Below are 21,610 nucleotides of genomic sequence, written 5' to 3'. Positions count from 1 at the left end.
AAAACGATTACACCCCTACAGATACCATCATTTGGCCCTGAAATCCCTGCACTTGCCCGATGAGTGCACAAAAGTATTCAACTTTTGTGGCTCATAAATGACTGGCCTTGTGTTTATGTGTGTTAGATCTTTATTATGAGACTATACATAATAATATACTAGTGTAAGAAACACATGATTTGCTTGTCTCTGTTTTCAGCTTCAGCAGACTGTTCAGTTCTTCATCCAGTCCTCCCCCTGCAAAGAGATCGTACCCCCCTGTCAACATTCACTACAAGTCCCCCACTCCTGCTGGCTTCAGTCAACGGCGCAGCCACACCATGTGCCAGATATCCACTGGGGGGCGCACAATCGAGTTCTTCCCTGATGAGTAAGTATAAGGACATTTGTGCACAGAGACAACCCCCTTGAAATGGGGGTGAGACGTTTCTGCATGTCATAGGTACTTGTTATACATGGGTAATGCAATTTAGGCCTCTTCTTCCAAAGCCCTGCGAGTACATGTATGTATATGTGTTTTCTCTCCCTTGGGTGGTACATGAAGGTCCTTTTGCCATGTCCTCTGTATGGCTACGTACAAGTCCTACCACCGGCTAACCACTTACTTGGCCTGAATGTGACACTTGAATTGCAAAACATAGATCCAATAATTCGTTGTGTTCAAGCCGTTTAGTATTTCAGCTGACCATGATTAAAGCTTATTATTGGTTTTTTTTTGTTAGAGTTGTATTTTAACTAACTTCATTTAGTAAGATAAAAATAAAAGACATAGGGGCATATTCAATTAGCCGTGAAAAGTCCCATACTTTTTGCATACTGGACTTTTCGCCGACAAAGCTGGTATTGCATGCAATATAGTATCGCACGCGTCCCCGCTTATCCCCGTATTCAATTCCAAAGGACGCAAAAACGAGTCCTGGCGAAACGCCAACAGGCGAAAAGTGCTGTCAGATTTGGGGAAATCAGCCTGACACCCCCAAAAGATGCACTAACATTGGGGATCATGGTAGATACCCCCGAATAGGCCTGCTGTAGGTATTAATTTTAATGCTCTCATTAGCTGCTAATTAGCGTCTTTGCACAAGTGGTGAAGAATAGCATTTAGCAGTTTTTTTTGAGAAAATAACTAGCCCCAGTAAATTTGGGGTACATGAAAATGGGTGCTAGCACGGTTAAAAATTGAAAAAGTGAGGTCTTAAAAAGCATGAAAAGCGCACCTTCAGCAACACCTGCAAACAAAAATACACATCCCCCATACTTGCAGACCCCCCCCCCCCCCCAAAGTCTATTTTGCTAGTTTTTAAGTTTGTGCCCCAACTTTTTACTTTTTCAAAGTAATTTTTTGGGGTGTTCTTTATTTTTTTGTAAAGAATTTTTTTTGATGCAGTTTACCTTTGGGGAGCTGTCCTAAGGGTGCAGGGTGGTTTCCCTACCTTTGCACCCCCAAAACCGCAATTCCGCCGGGTACACTGCAATGCATTTTCGAAAAGTCACAACAGTTGAATACGGGGATAAGTTTCCGCTGGCAAATGACGTCATCAGCGATACTTTTTCGCAAAAAACGGCTTTTCGCCGCTAATTGAAAACAGCCCATATTTGGAAATCTGCTTTAATTGTGAGAAGTTTTCTTTTTCTAATAATAATGTAAGGAATACTGTACTACAATATTTTATAACCACAGATTTTGAGTGTATATTGATTTCATTGAAGAATATATTTCAAATGAGGGGGTCTATTTACTAAGCAGTGTTAGGAGACAGAGTGAAAAGTGATAAGAAAGTGATAAGGTACCAGCCAATCAGCTCCCAACTGTCATCTCACAGGCTGTGTTTGAAAAATGACAGTTGGGAGCTGATTGGCTGGCACCTTATCACTTTCTTATCACTTTTCACTCTGTCTCCTAACACTGCTTAGTAAATAGACCCCTAGGTATGATAAAGGTTACAAAACACGCCTAAAGGGAAGATTAGCCAGCCTAGCTAGATTGTTATTCATTTGTTAGATTATTAAATGTAAATGTTATAGTGCAGTAGTTTTTTTTTTGTTGTTTTAATTATGATAATTTGGTATGTGGTTACTTCTGCTGTTTTAAAAATATGTCTCTCCCTGTGATTACATATATAAATCAGAATGAATATTTCCATTTAACTAATTATGATATCACAATGCAGGTTTTGGCTTTTTTATTTTTTTATTTGCTTAAAATCTTCTAATCTACTAATAAATTCATGCCATTCTTCTATCCCATATTAATAAATGCGCACATTCATTATAGTTATAGACTGACATTATTAAAAGGAATTGCCCAGGTTAAATAGTAGCTTGCTTCATTTGTAACCATAGCAACAGTGTAAGCCATTCACAGAGCTCACTGGGGGATAAATTTGGATCCAGACACTGTGATTGGACCTTGCTGCGGCCTATGCTCCCCAATGCTTAGCCATTGCTTTTGCACACTGTTCCCTCTAAGCTGAGTGGTCGGAATACTCTGGGGTTGTACTGAACGGCAGATTCTCCATGCTGCACTTCATGATATGACGCTTTTAGCTCCTCCATTTCCAGATGGTGGAACTTAGAAGGAACATTGGTCATGCATTGCCACTAACCCTAGCTGCTTTGCTTCATGCTCCTGACACTATGCTCCCCCTATCCCTTTCTCTCTTTTTCTAGATTGAGGAGTAACACTGTGGCTTCTCTTCTTAGCGACTGCACGTCCACAGCTCGCCGGGAGCAGAAACGCGAGCAGTACCGCCAAGTGCGGGAACACGTGCGTAATGATGACGGTCGCCTGCAAGCTTGTGGGTGGAGCCTACCTGCTAAGTACAAGCAGGTTGGTGGCTTTAGTTAGTAAACTGGAAACAAAAATGGATGGAAATAAATATGAAAGTGGACTCGTCACTTACACACAGTGAAGTTAGCCATTTTGTGGGCAGTACCACTATTAATTATATAAATTCATTAGCAGCTGGAGACATTGCTGAGGCACGAGGCACAAAATGCCTCAGCAAAGTGACCAGGTCTTTGTGAATTGGTTTCTCATAAATATTGACTGCAGCCCACAGACTGACTGTATGTTGGCCGCGGGTACCCTTTATTATAACTATAACATGCTCCGTTATCATTCGAGAAGATTTTCACAGAACTCTTCTATTTGTGTGTTGTTTAATAACCTGTCAGCTGAGTCCAAATGGAGGTCAAGAGGACAACCGTATGAAAAACGTCCCGGTGCCCGTCTACTGTAGACCACTCGTGGAAAAAGACCCCACTATGAAGGTAGCGTTACGGGCCTGTGTTCAATCCATTCCCCAATTGTGTCTGAGGCTTTTGTTCCTCTAGTGCCCCCTGCAGTTAGATAAAGACTGCCTTGATCCTCCTCACAGTTGTGGTGTGCGGCCGGTGTGGACTTAACTGGCTGGAAACCATTTGAGGAAGAGTCTGTGACCGGGACCAAACCAGTGTCTGGCCGGGATCCTCTGACATCCGACCGTGAAGTGGAAGGCGAGAGTAAGAGCACGCACACCTCTCCAGAGAAGAAAAAGGTGAGGAGATTAATACTGGGGGAAAGGTTCATCCAACGACAGCAGAGCACTGGTCTTTGTATAGTAATCTGTTCTCAGGTGATGCAGTGCATATGTAGTAGTTCCATTTTAAAATACATCTTTGCGCCAGTTTTCATATATAGCCCCCATAGGATGTCTCAGCCTGAGTTACAGCAGGATCGTTCTGCCCATACACAGGGGTAGATTCAGTCAGGTGCAAGGTTCTGTCGTAACCTCGCGCTGCGCACAATGCAGGTCATTTGTGAGGGAAAACTTGGCTTATTTTCTGTAAGTAAAAGAAAATTGCTGGAACATGCACCAAAATCTCTATATATGTCAGCAATGCATTCGCAATTTGCAAATCACTAGAGGTTTTCTAATGCTTTTAACTGTCATCATTGTATATTTGCACCAGCCGTCGACCACCTGGACATAATACCTTTCACAGACATACAGTATATGTATTTGTGTGCCCGCGCGTATCTGTTCCTATTTGCAGGAACAGGCCCTCATTGTACTTGGCCTATGATAGATTGCCCCTTCCTTCCCTCGTCCAGTGCGCGTGTGCTCCAGAATTCTGCAAAGCTGCATATAGGGCCTGATTCAGTTATGGACGGAATAGCAGAGCCGCACACTGCACAATTCTGTCCATCTAAAAAGGAAACAGACACCTCCTTTCTGCATCTGTGACATCATCGCTGTGACCACGGACAGGAAATCTGCGTCCAGTGATGCAGACCCTGGCCTCGTCCCTCCGAGAAAACAGGGACAATAAGCCCCCAATTCCGGGAACGCTGCCCAGGAACACCCCCGCTCTGCCTCCCAAATGCTGCAGCATGTCAATTAGGCTGCTGCTGGGAAGCAGTGCGAGAGGATTGCAGAAGGAGGACTGCACATTATTATTATTATTATTATCCTTTATTTATATAGGCAGTACACATGCTGTGCATGCACAGACCTCTAATAGTCACCCATAACACCCATTCTCTCCTCCCTTCACTGGCTGCCTGTCAGAGGGCGAATTGCTTTCAAAATTGGATTAATAACTTACAAAGCCCTTCGTGACCATGGCCCAGGGTACCTGAAGCAGCTTCTGATTCCTTACTGTCCCACTCGATTACTGCGATCCGTTGACGAAGGACTATTAACAGTACCTACAATCTCCCGGAATTCGTCTGGGGGTCGAGCCTTCAGTTTTGTGGCTCCAACCTTTTGGAACTCACTTCCTTGCACAGTTCAAGAGGCCTCCACTCTAGAATCCTTCAAAAATAGACTCAAGACTCACCTATTCATCACCCAAGCATTTCACTAATGTCCCTTGTTTAAGCTTATTTTGTATTTTGTACTGTAAATGTAAAGCACTTTGAGTCCTTTAGGAGAAAAGCGCTATATAAATAAAATTATTATTATTATTATTATTAATAGTCGGAGATGTGCGCTAGCGTTCCTCTCTGAATCAGGCCCATAGTGTATGTGTGTGACCCATTTTCTGTGCATGATCGGGGCAAGTTTATACAATTTACACTACGCACACTGGAGTAGTTCTCAGTCTGTATCAGCCTTTCAGTGTACTTACTTTTTGTGGCACCCCCAGGACTGTGCCGTTGCCAACCTTTGGATTTAAAGCAATGGGGAGGTGTTTAATCATTTCACTTCCAATCTGACCTGTAGTGCTGCTGCTGCTGCTGGCTGTCCTGTCCACCTATGTCAGGGACAAGAAGGGAATTTGCCGCTGCCAGAGAAGGTGCCAGGGGGGCGGATGTTTAACACTTTTCACCGATCCTGAATATTTGCATGTAACTCCGCTTATGTACAATATACTGTTCTACCTCTGTCTATTATGCTGAATACTTTTCCTCCCTATCTGCAGACCAAGGAGCTCCATGAAGCAGATGCCACTTCCAGCCGTGTATGGATCCTAACCAGCACGCTATCTACTAGCAAGGTTGTGATTATAGATGCCAACCAGCCGGGCACTCTGGTGGACCAGTTCACAGTTTGCAATGCCCATGTGCTGTGCATCTCCAGTATCCCTGGTATGAGTGTAATCCAAAACCCTTCTGTTTACACTGTCCCTGACTTGGCATCTTTTTTTTTTTTTTTAATTTGTCATTTACAAAACGATAACACATACTCCTCTCCCTGCACTGTATCTGTCCCATATGTTATACAAGTACAGAAATGCTGCTCATGCAAATGGTATCTGTAAGGATGCAAGCTGAGGGGAAAGGGGCGTTTTCTTATTTGGGCCATGCTACGTGCATAAATGTGCCTGGTTTTAATGTGCCAAATGGTATCTGTAAGGGTGCAAGCTGAGGGGAAAGGGGCGTTTTCTTATTTGGGCCATGCTACGTGCATAAATGTGCCTGGTTTTAATGTGCCAAATGGTATCTGTAAGGGTGCAAGCTGAGGGGAAAGGGGCGTTTTCTTATTTGGGCCATGCTACGTGCATAAATGTGCCTGGTTTTAATGTGCCAAATGGTATCTGTAAGGGTGCAAGCTGAGGGGAAAGTGGCGTTTTCCTTTTTGGGCCATGCTACGTGCATAAATGTGCCTGGTCTTAATGTGCCAAATGGTATCTGTAAGGGTGCAAGCTGAGGGGAAAGGGGCGTTTTTCTTATTTGGGCCATGCTACGTGCATAAATGTGCCTGGTTTTAATGTGCCAAATGGTATCTGTAAGGGTGCAAGCTGAGGGGAAAGTGGCGTTTTCTTATTTGGGCCATGCTACGTGCATAAATGTGCTTGGTTTTAATGTGCCAAATGGTATCTGTAAGGGTGCAAGCTGAGGGGAAATTGGCGTTTTCTTATTTGGGCCATGCTACGTGCATAAATGTGCCTGGTTTTAATGTGCCAAATGGTATCTGTAAGGGTGCAAGCTGAGGGGAAAGTGGCGTTTTCTTATTTGGGCCATGCTACGTGCATAAATGTGCCTGGTTTTAATGTGCCAAATGGTATCTGCAAGGATGCAAGCTGAGGGGAAAGGGGCGTTTTCATATTGGGGCCATGCTACGTGCATAAATGTGCCTGGTTTTAATGTGCCAAATGGTATCTGTAAGGATGCAAGCTGAGGGGAAAGTGGCGTTTTCTTATTTGGGCCATGCTAGGTGCATAAATGTGCCTGGTTTTAATGTGCCAAATGGTATCTGTAAGGGTGCAACCTGAGGGGAAAGGGGCGTTTCTTATTTGGGCCATGCTACGTGCATAAATGTGCCTGGTTTTAATGTGCCAAATGGTATCTGTAAGGGTGCAAGCTGAGGGGAAAGGGGCGCTTTCTTATTTGGGCCATGCTAGGTGCATAAATGTGCCTGGTTTTAATGTGCCAAATGGTATCTGCAAGGGTGCAAGCTGAGGGGAAAGGGGCGTTCTCTTATTTGGGCCATGCTACGTGCATAAATGTGCCTGGTTTTAGTGTGCCAAATGGTATCTGCAAGGGTGCAAGCTGAGGGGAAAGTGGCGTTTTCTTATTTGGGCCATGCTAGGTGCATAAATGTGCCTGGTTTTAATGTGCCAAATGGTATCTGCAAGGGTGCAAGCTGAGGAGAAAGGGGCGTTTTCTTATTTGGGCCATGCTAGGTGCATAAATGTGCCTGGTTTTAATGTGCCAAATGGTATCTGTAAGGATGCAAGCTGAGGGGAAAGGGGCGTTTTCTTATTTGGGCCATGCTACGTGCATTAATGTGCCTGGTTTTAATGTGCCAAATGGTATCTGCAAGGGTGCAAGCTGAGGGGAAAGGGGCGTTTTCTTATTTGGGCCATGCTAGGTGCATAAATGTGCCTGGTTTTAGTGTGCCAAATGGTATCTGCAAGGGTGCAAGCTGAGGGGAAAGGGGCGTTTTCTTATTTGGGCCATGCTAGGTGCATAAATGTGCCTGGTTTTAATGTGCCAAATGGTATCTGCAAGGGTGCAAGCTGAGGGGAAAGGGGCGTTTTCTTATTTGGGCCATGCTAGGTGCATAAATGTGCCTGGTTTTAATGTGCCAAATGGTATCTGTAAGGATGCAAGCTGAGGGGAAAGGGGCGTTTTCTTATTTGGGCCATGCTACGTGCATTAATGTGCCTGGTTTTAATGTGCCAAATGGTATCTGCAAGGGTGCAAGCTGAGGGGAAAGTGGCGTTTTCTTATTTGGGCCATGCTAGGTGCATAAATGTGCCTGGCTTTAATGTGCCAAATGGTATCTGCAAGGGTGCAAGCTGAGGGGAAAGGGGCGTTTTCTTATTTGGGCCATGCTAGGTGCATAAATGTGCCTGGTTTTAATGTGCCAAATGGTATCTGTAAGGATGCAAGCTGAGGGGAAAGGGGCGTTTTCTTATTGGGGCCATGCTACGTGCATAAATGTGCCTGGTTTTAATGTGCCAATTGGTATCTGTAAGGGTGCAAGCTGAGGGGAAAGTGGCGTTTTCTTATTTGGGCCATGCTAGGTGCATTAATGTGCCTGGTTTTAATGTGCCAAATGGTATCTGTAAGGATGCAAGCTGAGGGGAAAGTGGCGTTTTCTTATTTGGGCCATGCTAGGTGCATTAATGTGCCTGGTTTTAATGTGCCAAATGGTATCTGTAAGGGTGCAAGCTGAGGGGAAAGGGGCGTTTTCTTATTGGGGCCATGCTACGTGCATAAATGTGCCTGGTTTTAATGTGCCAAATTGTATCTGTAAGGGTGCAAGTTGAGGGGAAAGGGGCGTTTTCTTATTTGGGCCATGCTAGGTGCATAAATGTGCCTGGTTTTAATGTGCCAAATGGTATCTGCAAGGGTGCAAGCTGAGGAGAAAGGGGCGTTTTCTTATTTGGGCCATGCTAGGTGCATAAATGTGCCTGGTTTTAATGTGCCAAATGGTATCTGTAAGGATGCAAGCTGAGGGGAAAGGGGCGTTTTCTTATTTGGGCCATGCTACGTGCATTAATGTGCCTGGTTTTAATGTGCCAAATGGTATCTGCAAGGGTGCAAGCTGAGGGGAAAGTGGCGTTTTCTTATTTGGGCCATGCTAGGTGAATAAATGTGCCTGGTTTTAATGTGCCAAATGGTATCTGTAAGGATGCAAGCTGAGGGGAAAGGGGCGTTTTCTTATTGGGGCCATGCTAGGTGCATAAATGTGCCTGGTTTTAATGTGCCAAATGGTATCTGTAAGGGTGCAAGCTGAGGGGAAAGTGGCGTTTTCTTATTTGGGCCATGCTAGGTGCATAAATGTGCCTGGCTTTAATGTGCCAAATGGTATCTGCAAGGGTGCAAGCTGAGGGGAAAGGGGCGTTTTCTTATTTGGGCCATGCTAGGTGCATAAATGTGCCTGGTTTTAATGTGCCAAATGGTATCTGTAAGGATGCAAGCTGAGGGGAAAGGGGCGTTTTCTTATTGGGGCCATGCTACGTGCATAAATGTGCCTGGTTTTAATGTGCCAAATGGTATCTGTAAGGGTGCAAGCTGAGGGGAAAGTGGCGTTTTCTTATTTGGGCCATGCTAGGTGCATTAATGTGCCTGGTTTTAATGTGCCAAATGGTATCTGTAAGGGTGCAAGCTGAGGGGAAAGGGGCGTTTTCTTATTGGGGCCATGCTACGTGCATAAATGTGCCTGGTTTTAATGTGCCAAATTGTATCTGTAAGGGTGCAAGTTGAGGGGAAAGTGGCGTTTTCTTATTTGGGCCATGCTAGGTGCATAAATGTGCCTGGTTTTAATGTGCCAAATGGTATCTGCAAGGGTGCAAGCTGAGGGGAAAGGGGCGTTTTCTTATTTGGGCCATGCTAGGTGCATAAATGTGCCTGGTTTTAATGTGCCAAATGGTATCTGCAAGGGTGCAAGCTGAGGGGAAAGTGGCGTTTTCTTATTTGGGCCATGCTAGGTGCATAAATGTGCCTGGCTTTAATGTGCCAAATGGTATCTGCAAGGGTGCAAGCTGAGGGGAAAGGGGCGTTTTCTTATTTGGGCCATGCTAGGTGAATAAATGTGCCTGGTTTTAATGTGCCAAATGGTATCTGTAAGGATGCAAGCTGAGGGGAAAGGGGCGTTTTCTTATTGGGGCCATGCTACGTGCATAAATGTGCCTGGTTTTAATGTGCCAAATGGTATCTGTAAGGGTGCAAGCTGAGGGGAAAGTGGCGTTTTCTTATTTGGGCCATGCTAGGTGCATTAATGTGCCTGGTTTTAATGTGCCAAATGGTATCTGCAAGGGTGCAAGCTGAGGGGAAAGGGGTGTTTTCTTATTTGGGCCATGCTAGGTGCATAAATGTGCCTGGTTTTAATGTGCCAAATGGTATCTGTAAGGATGCAAGCTGAAGGGAAAGGGGCGTTTTCTTATTTGGGCCATGCTACGTGCATTAATGTGCCTGGTTTTAATGTGCCAAATGGTATCTGCAAGGGTGCAAGCTGAGGGGAAAGGGGCGTTTTCTTATTTGGGCCATGCTAGGTGCATAAATGTGCCTGGTTTTAGTGTGCCAAATGGTATCTGCAAGGGTGCAAGCTGAGGGGAAAGTGGCGTTTTCTTATTTGGGCCATGCTAGGTGCATAAATGTGCCTGGTTTTAATGTGCCAAATGGTATCTGCAAGGGTGCAAGCTGAGGGGAAATTGGCGTTTTCTTATTTGGGCCATGCTAGGTGCATAAATGTGCCTGGTTTTAATGTGCCAAATGGTATCTGTAAGGATGCAAGCTGAGGGGAAAGGGGCGTTTTCTTATTTGGGCCATGCTACGTGCATTAATGTGCCTGGTTTTAATGTGCCAAATGGTATCTGCAAGGGTGCAAGCTGAGGGGAAAGTGGCGTTTTCTTATTTGGGCCATGCTAGGTGCATAAATGTGCCTGGCTTTAATGTGCCAAATGGTATCTGCAAGGGTGCAAGCTGAGGGGAAAGGGGCGTTTTCTTATTTGGGCCATGCTAGGTGCATAAATGTGCCTGGTTTTAATGTGCCAAATGGTATCTGTAAGGATGCAAGCTGAGGGGAAAGGGGCGTTTTCTTATTGGGGCCATGCTACGTGCATAAATGTGCCTGGTTTTAATGTGCCAAATGGTATCTGTAAGGGTGCAAGCTGAGGGGAAAGTGGCGTTTTCTTATTTGGGCCATGCTAGGTGCATTAATGTGCCTGGTTTTAATGTGCCAAATGGTATCTGTAAGGATGCAAGCTGAGGGGAAAGTGGCGTTTTCTTATTTGGGCCATGCTAGGTGCATTAATGTGCCTGGTTTTAATGTGCCAAATGGTATCTGTAAGGGTGCAAGCTGAGGGGAAAGGGGCGTTTTCTTATTGGGGCCATGCTACGTGCATAAATGTGCCTGGTTTTAATGGGCCAAATTGTATCTGTAAGGGTGCAAGTTGAGGGGAAAGGGGCGTTTTCTTATTTGGGCCATGCTACGTGCATAAATGTGCCTGGCTTTAATGTGCCAAATGGTATCTGCAAGGGTGCAAGGTGAGGGGAAAGGGGCGTTTTCTTATTTGGGCCATGCTAGGTGAATAAATGTGCCTGGTTTTAATGTGCCAAATGGTATCTGTAAGGATGCAAGCTGAGGGGAAAGGGGCGTTTTCTTATTTGGGCCATGCTACGTGCATTAATGTGCCTGGTTTTAATGTGCCAAATGGTATCTGCAAGGGTGCAAGCTGAGGGGAAAGGGGCGTTTTCTTATTTGGGCCATGCTAGGTGCATAAATGTGCCTGGTTTTAGTGTGCCAAATGGTATCTGCAAGGGTGCAAGCTGAGGGGAAAGTGGCGTTTTCTTATTTGGGCCATGCTAGGTGCATAAATGTGCCTGGTTTTAATGTGCCAAATGGTATCTGCAAGGGTGCAAGCTGAGGGGAAAGGGGCGTTTTCTTATTTGGGCCATGCTAGGTGCATAAATGTGCCTGGTTTTAATGTGCCAAATGGTATCTGTAAGGATGTAAGCTGAGGTGAAAGAGGCGTTTTCTTATTTGGGCCATGCTACGTGCATTAATGTGCCTGGTTTTAATGTGCCAAATGGTATCTGCAAGGGTGCAAGCTGAGGGGAAAGTGGCGTTTTCTTATTTGGGCCATGCTAGGTGCATAAATGTGCCTGGCTTTAATGTGCCAAATGGTATCTGCAAGGGTGCAAGCTGAGAGGAAAGGGGCGTTTTCTTATTTGGGCCATGCTAGGTGCATAAATGTGCCTGGTTTTAATGTGCCAAATGGTATCTGTAAGGATGCAAGCTGAGGGGAAAGGGGCGTTTTCTTATTGGGGCCATGCTACGTGCATAAATGTGCCTGGTTTTAATGTGCCAAATGGTATCTGTAAGGGTGCAAGCTGAGGGGAAAGTGGCGTTTTCTTATTTGGGCCATGCTAGGTGCATTAATGTGCCTGGTTTTAATGTGCCAAATGGTATCTGTAAGGATGCAAGCTTAGGGGAAAGTGGCGTTTTCTTATTTGGGCCATGCTAGGTGTATTAATGTGCCTGGTTTTAATGTGCCAAATGGTATCTGTAAGAGTGCAAGCTGAGGGGAAAGGGGCGTTTTCTTATTGGGGCCATGCTACGTGCATAAATGTGCCTGGTTTTAATGTGCCAAATTGTATCTGTAAGGGTGCAAGTTGAGGGGAAAGGGGCGTTTTCTTATTTGGGCCATGCTACGTGCATTAATGTACATTTCATTTTGTGGCATAAGCACATTTCAAGCTAAAAACATAAAAATACACAAATGTGATGAAAGCAATTAGCACACTCACAAGTCCTGTCACTCTGACAATTAATATAAGACATAGATGAAGCGAGACCCAGCAGCATTATTTAGAGAAACTTAAAAATACAACATCCATCAGCAACTGGTTGTAAAATGGTAGCTGGCAGGACTGCAATGTGATGTTGTCACCGTGCATGCGTTTCCTGTTAGACTCACGCGTGTCATAAATACAAAATGTAGACTTGTACAATGAGAACCTTAGGGGGAGATGTATCAAATCTTGGAGAGAGATAAAGTGGAGAAGTTGCTCATAGCAACCAATCAGCTTCTGATGGTCTCTTTTCTAGCACAGCCTGTAAAATGACAGTTATGATGGCTACACACTTAAAGATGTGTACCCAGCTGATGTGTCATGCGACGGGTCCCGGCAGGGTTGCCGGCATCAGGAAGTGCTTACACACTTGCCGATGCCGGCATCGACGGCGCGACAGCGGGGGCCATGCTTCATTCGGCAGCATGGCCCTCGCTGACGATATCGCCCTTCGGATCTACATACAGCTCGCATCGTTAGCAACATAGCGGGTACACACTGCCCGATGTGGACGATATGTGGATCGGACGACATATTGTCTAGTGTGTACCCGGCTTTAGAAGCTGATTGTTTGTTAAATTATCTCTCTCCAAGATGTGATAGCTGTTCCCCTAAAGTTTTGCAGATTTGTCGATGACCTGCAGATTGTGGCTGACTGCAGCCAGTATGTGTATAAACCTATAGAACGAGTCTCCATAACCAACCCTTTCCTATAGAGTGCAATATGCTCACCGGTACTCTGTTGCCCCCATGACTTAATGCAGGCAGTACAAGTTTACAACAAGCCAGTGCACTCAGCAAATATACAGTACAGTATATGTAGGTATGAGATAAGTTACCAACCACCACTCCACATACAGCAAATGGAATATACTACTAGAGGAGTGAACAGATCAATACTGAATAACAGTTCAATGGATAGTTAGAAATGGAGCAGAGTTCAGAAACAAGCGGCTAACAACATGGTAAAACCAGCAAATGGTCAGGGCTGGTGGCTCAGGAGCAAAATAGTATATTAGCAATAGTCAGGGCTGGCGGCTCCGGAGCAAAATAGTATATTAGCAATGGTCAGGGCTCGCGCTCAGGAGCAAAACAGTATATTAGCAATGGTCAGGGCTGGCGGCTCAGGAGCAAAACAGTATATTAGTAATGGTCAGGGCTGGCGGCTGAGGAGCAACACAGTATATTAGTAATGGTCAGGGCTGGCGGCTCAGGAGCAAAACAGTATATTAGCAATGGTCAGGGCTGGCGGCTCAGGAGCAAAACAGTATATTAGCAATGGTCAGGGCTGGCGGCTGAGGAGCAAAACAGTATATTAGCAATGGTCAGGGCTGGCGGCTGAGGAGCTTAATAGTATATTAGTAATGGTCAGGGCTGGCGGCTCAGGAGCAAAACAGTATATTAGTAATGGTCAGGGCTGGCGGCTCGGGAGCAAAACAGTATATTAGTAATTGTCAGGGCTGGCGGCTCAGGAGCAAAACAGTATATTAGTAATGGTCAGGGCTGGCGGCTCAGGAGCAAAACAGTATATTAATAATGGTCAGGGCTGGCGGCTCGGGAGCAAAATAGTATATTAGCAATGGTCAGGGCTGGCGGCTCAGGAGCAAAATAGTATATTAGCAATGGTCAGGGCTGGCGGCTCAGGAGCAAAATAGTATATTAGCAATGGTCAGGGCTGGCGGCTCAGGAGCAAAACAGTATATTAGTAATGGTCAGGGCTGGCGGCTCAGGAGCAAAACAGTATATTAGTAATGGTCAGGGCTGGCGGCTCGGGAGCAAAACAGTATATTAGTAATGGTCAGGGCTGGCGGCTCAGGAGCAAAACAGTATATTAGCAATGGTCAGGGCTGGCGGCTCAGGAGCAAAACAGTATATTAGCAATGGTCAGGGCTGGCGGCTCCGGAGCAAAACAGTATATTAGCAATGGTCAGGGCTGGCGGCTCAGGAGCAAAACAGTATATTAGCAATGGTCAGGGCTGGCGGCTCAGGAGCAAAACAGTATATTAGCAATGGTCAGGGCTGGCGGCTCAGGAGCAAAACAGTATATTAGTAATGGTCAGGGCTGGTGGCTCAGGAGCAAAACAGTATATTAGCAATGGTCAGGGCTGGCAGCTCGGGAGCAAAATAGTATATTAGCAATGGTCAGGGCTGGCGGCTCGGGAGCAAAACAGTATATTAGTAATGGTCAGGGCTGGCGGCTCAGGAGCAAAACAGTATATTAGTAATGGTCAGGGCTGGCGGCTCAGGAGCAAAACAGTATATTAGCAATGGTCAGGTCTGGTGGCTCAGGAGCAAAACAGTATATTAGTAATGGTCAAGGCTGGCGGCTCAGGAGCAAAACAGTATATTAGCAATGGTCAGGGCTGGCGGCTCGGGAGCAAAATAGTATATTAGCAATGGTCAGGGCTGGCGGCTCCGGAGCAAAACAGTATATTAGCAATGGTCAGGGCTGGCGGCTCAGGAGCAAACCAGTATATTAGCAATGGTCAGGGCTGGCGGCTCGGGAGCAAAATAGTATATTAGCAATGGTCAGGGCTGGCGGCTCGGGAGCAAAACAGTATATTAGTAATGGTCAGGGCTGGCAGCTCAGGAGCAAAACAGTATATTAGCAATGGTCAGGGCTGGCGGCTCAGGAGCAAAATAGTATATTAGCAATGGTCAGGGCTGGCGGCTCAGGCGCAAAACAGTATATTAGTAATGGTCAGGGCTGGCGGCTCAGGAGCAAAACAGTATATTAGTAATGGTCAGGGCTGGTGGCTCAGGAGCAAAATAGTATATTAGCAATAGTTAGGGCTGGCGGCTCCAGAGCAAAATAGTATATTAGCAATGGTCAGGGCTGGCGGCTCCGGAGCAAAACAGTATATTAGCAATGGTCAGGGCTGGCGGCTCAGGAGCAAAACAGTATATTAGCAATGGTCAGGGCTGGCGGCTCCGGAGCAAAACAGTATATTAGCAATGGTCAGGTCTGGTGGCTCAGGAGCAAAACAGTATATTAGCAATAGTCAGGGCTGGCGGCTCAGGAGCAAAACAGTATATTAGCAATGGTCAGGGCTGGCGGCTCAGGAGCAAAACAGTATATTAGCAATGGTCAGGGCTGGCGGCTCAGGAGCAAAACAGTATATTAGCAATGGTCAGGCCTGGTGGCTCAGGAGCAAAACAGTATATTAGTAATGGTCAAGGCTGGCGGCTCAGGAGCAAAACAGTATATTAGCAATGGTCAGGGCTGGCGGCTCGGGAGCAAAATAGTATATTAGCAATGGTCAGGGCTGATGGCAACAGAGTAGTCAGTAAACAATCTGTGTCGGGGTAACGTCAGACAGAGTAGCCATAACTGAGAATAATAACAGGCAGAGTAAAACAAGCTGGGACCAATCAGGAGCACGGCTGGAATAAGAACAATGACAGACTATAACCAGCAAGCTGTGAGTGTTACAGGTCAGTATATAAAGCAGCTGTGCTCAGTCTCAGCTCCTCAGTCAGAATCTAATAGTTACCACAGTGACAGACAGGCAGCTGCATCAGGGAATGAGCACATGATGAGAGGTCTGAGGACTAGTGACAATACTGAGATTTTTGTTGTTCCTGCCTCTATAGCTGTGTACACGCCTAACGATGGTGTGACTCAGCCATGCAAAGTAACGATACTTCACGCCACCGTACATACTACACCAGAGGTTCCCAAGCTCTGCCATTACAGTTCAGATTTTAAGGATAGCCATGCTTGAGCACAGGTGACTTAATTAGTACCTCAGTCAAATTGATTTAACCATCTGGGCTCAAGCATGGCTATCCTTAAAGCCTGGACTGTAATGGCGGAGTTTGTGATCCTCTGGCATACACACTAAACGATGTGTCCAATCCGCGTATAAATGTCGGGCGATAGATTGTATAGTGTGTTCCCAGCTTAAGTCTGACACTACTCCTGACAGCTGAGTACCTGATTTGGTTTTGGCTCAGGGGTAGTTATCGTTCAACACATTGGCTAGTAAGATATAACATATTAAGAAGTGAGGCTAAAAGTGACCATATAACTGGACAGCTGATGATTTATGGCCAAGGATAGCACTTGTTGAAAGTTAAAATAAGTATGTGGGGTGTTGGAGGAAGAAGGGTTACATAGATAAAACAGGGATGGGCGGTAAGTGGATGGGGAAAGGGGGCTTGATGGATTGGTGAGTTTAATAAGGACAGATGTAAGAAGGGAAGAGTTAGTAGAGGGAATAGTTACACACACAGAGAAAGAAATAGAAGCTGGAGGAGATGAGGCCTGGGAAGGGCGAATTGCATCGCTTATAGGTAATATTGTGAGACTATAATCCTATCGCTATAACACATCCTGTAATAGCTTTACCTCTGTTAGATGTACTCGTGCAGCTAGATAATATGCTGCTGTTGTGGGACTGAAAGAATAATAATTATCACACTGTACTTTTACTAAGCCCTGTTCATATGGTTGTGTTCTGCAGCTGCCAGCGACAGTGATTACCCACCGGGTGAGATTTTCCTAGAGGGGGATGTTAACCCAGAGGATTCAGGTGACACTGATGGAGTCTTGGCAGGAATCACTATTGTGGGATGCGCCACAAGATGCAATGTGCCGCGGAGCAATTGTTCTTCTCGCGGTGATACCCCTGTCCTGGACAAGAGTCGAGGTTAGTATTGTCGGTTACTTAATCCCCCTTATGAAAGAGAAGTATACCGGTCACCTATTCCCAATAGGGGCAGCCATTTTGTACATTGAACCAGTGCTCAGCCTATCACTGCACTTGGAACAAATGACATCACCCAGGCATGGGGCACTAGTTCCTACTGTACAGATTGGCTGCATTCTCATGAATGGTTGTCTCCTCTGTGAGTAGGAGTAGGGTTACCTTTTTAAAATGTTCTCCATGTTTATCATCTTTGATTCAACAACATTATTTAGTTATCAAATGAACACAGAGCGTCAGGTGGCCCTTAAATAGCTTTCATCTAAGCTATGAATATTTCATTTATACAAGATCTTTTGTAGTAATAATGGAACATTTCGCTGGTCTTTCCTACCAGGGGAGGTCTCTACGGTAAGTAACGGGAAACTCAACCAGCACCAATCAGCAGAAGAAGCTACAGAAGCCCTAGAGGTACCAGAGTCTTCAACCAATGAAGCAGAACCAACGCAGGTTCGACCGGGACCACTAACAGAACATGTCTTCACCGATCCCGCCCCGGTAACCAATGGCAGACTATGCAGGTATAATCACACTTAAAGTAAGGTCTACACATAGCCACTCAGTGCTACAGTGGAAGAGTGGGATCTTAACAAAAAAACATTAGCTTTTTTTGGTGCTAAATAATACCCCAAATCCTCTTATTAATGTGTAATCACATTTTTATCTTTGTATTCCCGATGCTAGTGAGAACGGTCATCTAAAGCCTGAAGTGAACACGGCACAGCAAGAGGTGGAGCCAAACAACGAGGCCCCAGCTGGTACTAGTGCGGCACCCACAATGTGGCTAGGAGCACAGAATGGCTGGTATGTCACCTTCAATCCAGATTATTTGCCCTGAAATGATATGCAGCTATTGCTGAAAACAACGCATTCCTCTGCCAGAGGGAAGATCAACGCATTTCACTGACATGAATATACTTTGATATTATTTGTATAAAAATCAAAACCGATCATCTAAAATAGAATATGGAATATGATCATACTGTGACAGGAAATCGCCATCCTCTTCCTCTCATGAGAGTCATCACCTTCCATGTAAAATGTCCGTGCATAGATCACTAATGCAGATTCTGTCTTTATGCCCCAGGTTGTATGTTCACTCTGCTGTCTCCAACTGGAAGAAGTGTCTGCACTCTATAAAGCTAAAGGATTCAGTGCTGAGTCTTGTGTAAGTAAAGACAACATCAGTAGGTATCTGTGCAGGCCCTTATTTGTGACTTATCCACCAACGCGTTGTCACAACATTATTATGTGGTACAGTAACACAGTCACCAAGACTGCATTTGATTTCTATCTTTATATAATATACAAGTGACACTAATATATGTAGAAACTTCTGTAAATAATATCTGTATAAGCCACTGAGGTAATATGAAAGCCAAAAAAAGGCATCTCCACAGTACAAATACAGATTTGGATCCGCTGTGCACTTTGCCATGCGTAAAGGCACCTAGAGTTCTGCCAAGGTGCAGAGGATTTGCTGTAACAAAATGGCTGCACTTTTGGAGGAGCTGAAACGTTCACAGCCAGTGCGAAGGAAGTGGGTGTAGACCTTTCGGCTGAAGTGCGGAACCATTGGTCTTCATGTCACAGAGCACTGCAGAAATGAGAGTATGTTCTGCAGAGCGCGATTATTGCAATTAGAGAAAGGAGGGGACAGGGCACATTCTCAGAGCCGTTCCTTTCTCTGCACAGCCACAGCAAAATAACTCTGATCTCGTATCGTCCCATACTTTTAAGGAGACAATATAGTTCTTAAACTCAAGAGTGGGCAGCGTACCACCTCAATTCTTCATCCAGTGCTAAATATCAAGGGCTGGTTTCCTTTATAGCTACATGACCACGGGCCTGGAGATCACCTGCTATAGTTTCCGCCAGCCCCAAAAGTTGAGAGAAAAGAGGGGCACATTGCTCATTTTGTATCTCTTTTTATGAAACAGGAGGCACAGTAAATGGGGACTATTTTATCACAGGTGGCAAATGCTCTTCCCCACTGAAAAGGTCCTATGACATGTATACTTCTTCAGCCAAGAAGTATATTTCTAGATGCACTCTGCACAATATAAAGCTAAACACACATAAAAGTGTCACACAAGGTCTTCAACTCCTCTCAGACTCATGGCTTATTGAAGCCATTAGTAGGACCTGGCCTATACTCTTATGTGCTTTGGGAGATCCATTAAGGTGCTCCTGTCCACAGCTTAGTAGTTTATTGGTGCACCTCATAAAAGAGGATCAGGATGTTGTGGTTTTCAAATTATGGGCCTGATTCATAGTTGGACAATAATCCCGTCTTTGTACGCAGCGGTACTGAGAATGGTAATGCTGCAACTTCTGTAACTTGTACAGAGCCACCCATTGGCTGCATCTCTGATCCGCCGCTTGCGTACAAAGACGTGCCATTGGTCAAACATTGAACTTCTGAGCAGCTCTATGGCTGCTCTGAATGTCCGTCAGATGTAACCGACCAGGGCCAGTGGAACGGTGTACAAAGATGCCGTCGCTGGCTGCTTCAGGCCCACAAAACGCTTGTGATACGCCCATGTTTGACTTGCACTCTGAGGGCCTGATTCAGAGCCGCTTGCTCGCGCTGTGCGTTCGCAAGCGGCCCGATGTTCTGCGTACGCGCATGCGCACACTTCATTCTGCGCGTGCACGAACTACATACTGCGATCGCTCGCCCAGCAAAGGCAGCCCAGGGTAATGAGTGACAGGAGAGGCTGTTTGTGGGTGGTAACAGGGGCAGTACTCTAATAACGGGGGGTTGGAGATGGGAACGCAGGCGTTCCTGAGTGTTTCAACGCCGTTTTTAGAGGCCTGTATAATTAACAGGCAGCGTCATAGTACACGTCACTTGCCTTTTTTTTACACTGATTTCCTCGCAATGCTTGCGGTAGGGTAAAGCTACCTCAAGCACTGCGTTCACATCCGATGGTGCTCGATGTACCAATGTTTTAATACATTTCCTGGAGATGACGTGTTGCTGGTGGGCGGCTCTGCCTGTGCAATTGGGCGTACGCATACACAAAGTAGCCGCTCGCTAAGACATGGTGGGTGTGCTTATGCCTTGGCGAGCGATCGCTTCCCGTGGCATCACTTTGGCATCTAGCGAGCGTACGCAGATAGCGAATGGGTCTGAATCAGGCCCTGTGTCCAACTACTCACTACGACCACCGTCTGTAAACCATCACGATACATGTGAGGTGCGACTCATACGCATGCGCAGTACAAAAACATCACCCGACTGCGCAAACATTGTCACAGCGTCCACCGCAGGCATTATATGTGATACGTTCTGATGCAACCACTTCAGTGTTCATTATAAGGTGATTTTTGTGTGTTTTATTTGTGTATTTTTTCCTGTGTCTTTGCTTTTGTTACTACTTCTACATACAGACCGGTAATGTATTACTTTTTTATGTAGACCTATTTTTTTCGTACTTCCAGTTTTAGCTTACAGCCTAATTCAGGAGCACGGGACAGGTTAAACAAACTGGCTTGCCCCAGGTTGCAAGCTTGATACTAGGTTCTGCATTCCTACAGAGCTCTTACCTACTGAGCTATGGGCCTGATTCAGACCCGCTCGCAAGCGCATAGCGCTCGCAAGCGGGTCGATGGCCGGGCAGTGCGCACGCGCGAGCCCCGTAGCGAGTGAATTTTCACTCGCTGCGGGACTCACTACAAGACGGGGCGGCTATCGATTGTGGTTGACAGCTCGTGGGGGCGTGGCTGGACAAACGGAGACGTTCCTGAAGGAACGCCTGCCGTTTGTGGGCGGCCCTACTGACATCACACGTGATGTCAGTAGTGAACTTCCTGCTCTATTAGAGCAGGAAGTTCACTGGACGAGACCCTACCACAAGGGTCTCGTCGTAAGCCCGATTGTCGCGATAATCGCGACCATCGCCAGGCCGCCCGGTAAAGCTGTGGGTGGTCACCCGCAGCTTAGCGAGCGGCCTGGAGGCCGGTAAAAAAAAAATGTCCCACTCTGATTCAGAGCGAGCGCTCGCAAATAGCAGGGCCTATGTTCCTTGTAAATAAATCAGATTGTGAATGATCCTTGTTACAGTGCGAGTAATGATTGTGGATGAGTGATATGATGAAGATCGGTGTGATATGCACGTGTCTGATTGGTCCAAATACAACCTACCTTTCTAAGTTCCCTGTCATCTCATGACTTCTCAGGCACGTGAAAGGACGGGTTCTAGTAGCTCTAGCAGATGGAACGCTGGCGATCTTCCACAGGGGAGAAGGTAAGGACCTTGTACCTTTCAACTTTTTGACTACACATATAAAATAAATATTTGAACACCCCATTTATGTTCATTATTTATTAGTTACTCATCAGAAAAAAACAACATTATCACATGATCATAGCAGACATTGAGTCTGAGTCAGAGGCATCTGCGGACGCCTGTCCGTGTGGCAGCAGCCTGCTTACTAGTTTCTGCTAGTGCGAGAATCCGCCCATGTATTCTAATATTCCGTGTGACTGCATGTATAAGAATATACCACCCACCGTTCTTACGTCCCCAAGTATCATCATTTGTATCAGGACTGTACACCAGCTCAATGCTGGGTGAATAACATCCGGCCGACACAGACGTACCATCGCTGTCCGCACGCTACGATTGAGCAAGGAAATCGTTGGACATGCCCACTACAC

The 21,610-nt window shown here is 45.8% G+C and overlaps 1 protein-coding gene across 9 annotated transcripts in view; it reads left to right on the top strand.

The window, feature by feature from the left end:
• The window catches only part of MAPK8IP3 (mitogen-activated protein kinase 8 interacting protein 3), a 107,429-nt gene that overhangs the window by 76,032 nt on the left and 9,787 nt on the right, over positions 1-21,610 (top strand). For 7 of the 9 annotated variants that reach the window (XM_088452066.1, XM_088452073.1, XM_088452071.1 and 4 more), the window contains 10 exons: positions 200-370; positions 2,671-2,830; positions 3,178-3,273; positions 3,381-3,539; positions 5,410-5,575; positions 16,702-16,887; positions 17,282-17,465; positions 17,629-17,748; positions 18,032-18,112; positions 21,130-21,197. In XM_088452066.1, coding sequence (XP_088308192.1) covers positions 200-370; positions 2,671-2,830; positions 3,178-3,273; positions 3,381-3,539; positions 5,410-5,575; positions 16,702-16,887; positions 17,282-17,465; positions 17,629-17,748; positions 18,032-18,112; positions 21,130-21,197 — 1,391 coding nt within the window. The remainder of the gene's footprint in view (positions 1-199; positions 371-2,670; positions 2,831-3,177; positions 3,274-3,380; positions 3,540-5,409; positions 5,576-16,701; positions 16,888-17,281; positions 17,466-17,628; positions 17,749-18,031; positions 18,113-21,129; positions 21,198-21,610) is intronic. The other 2 variants (XM_088452072.1, XM_088452068.1) reach the window with 1 other exon arrangement.

This window comes from Taudactylus pleione, unplaced genomic scaffold, assembly GCF_031769625.1.
Source record: "Taudactylus pleione unplaced genomic scaffold, aTauple2 ptg000032l, whole genome shotgun sequence".
NCBI lineage: Eukaryota > Metazoa > Chordata > Amphibia > Anura > Myobatrachidae > Taudactylus > Taudactylus pleione.
Note: the sequence above shows the minus strand (reverse complement) of the source record. Positions and strands in the feature narration are given on the sequence as shown.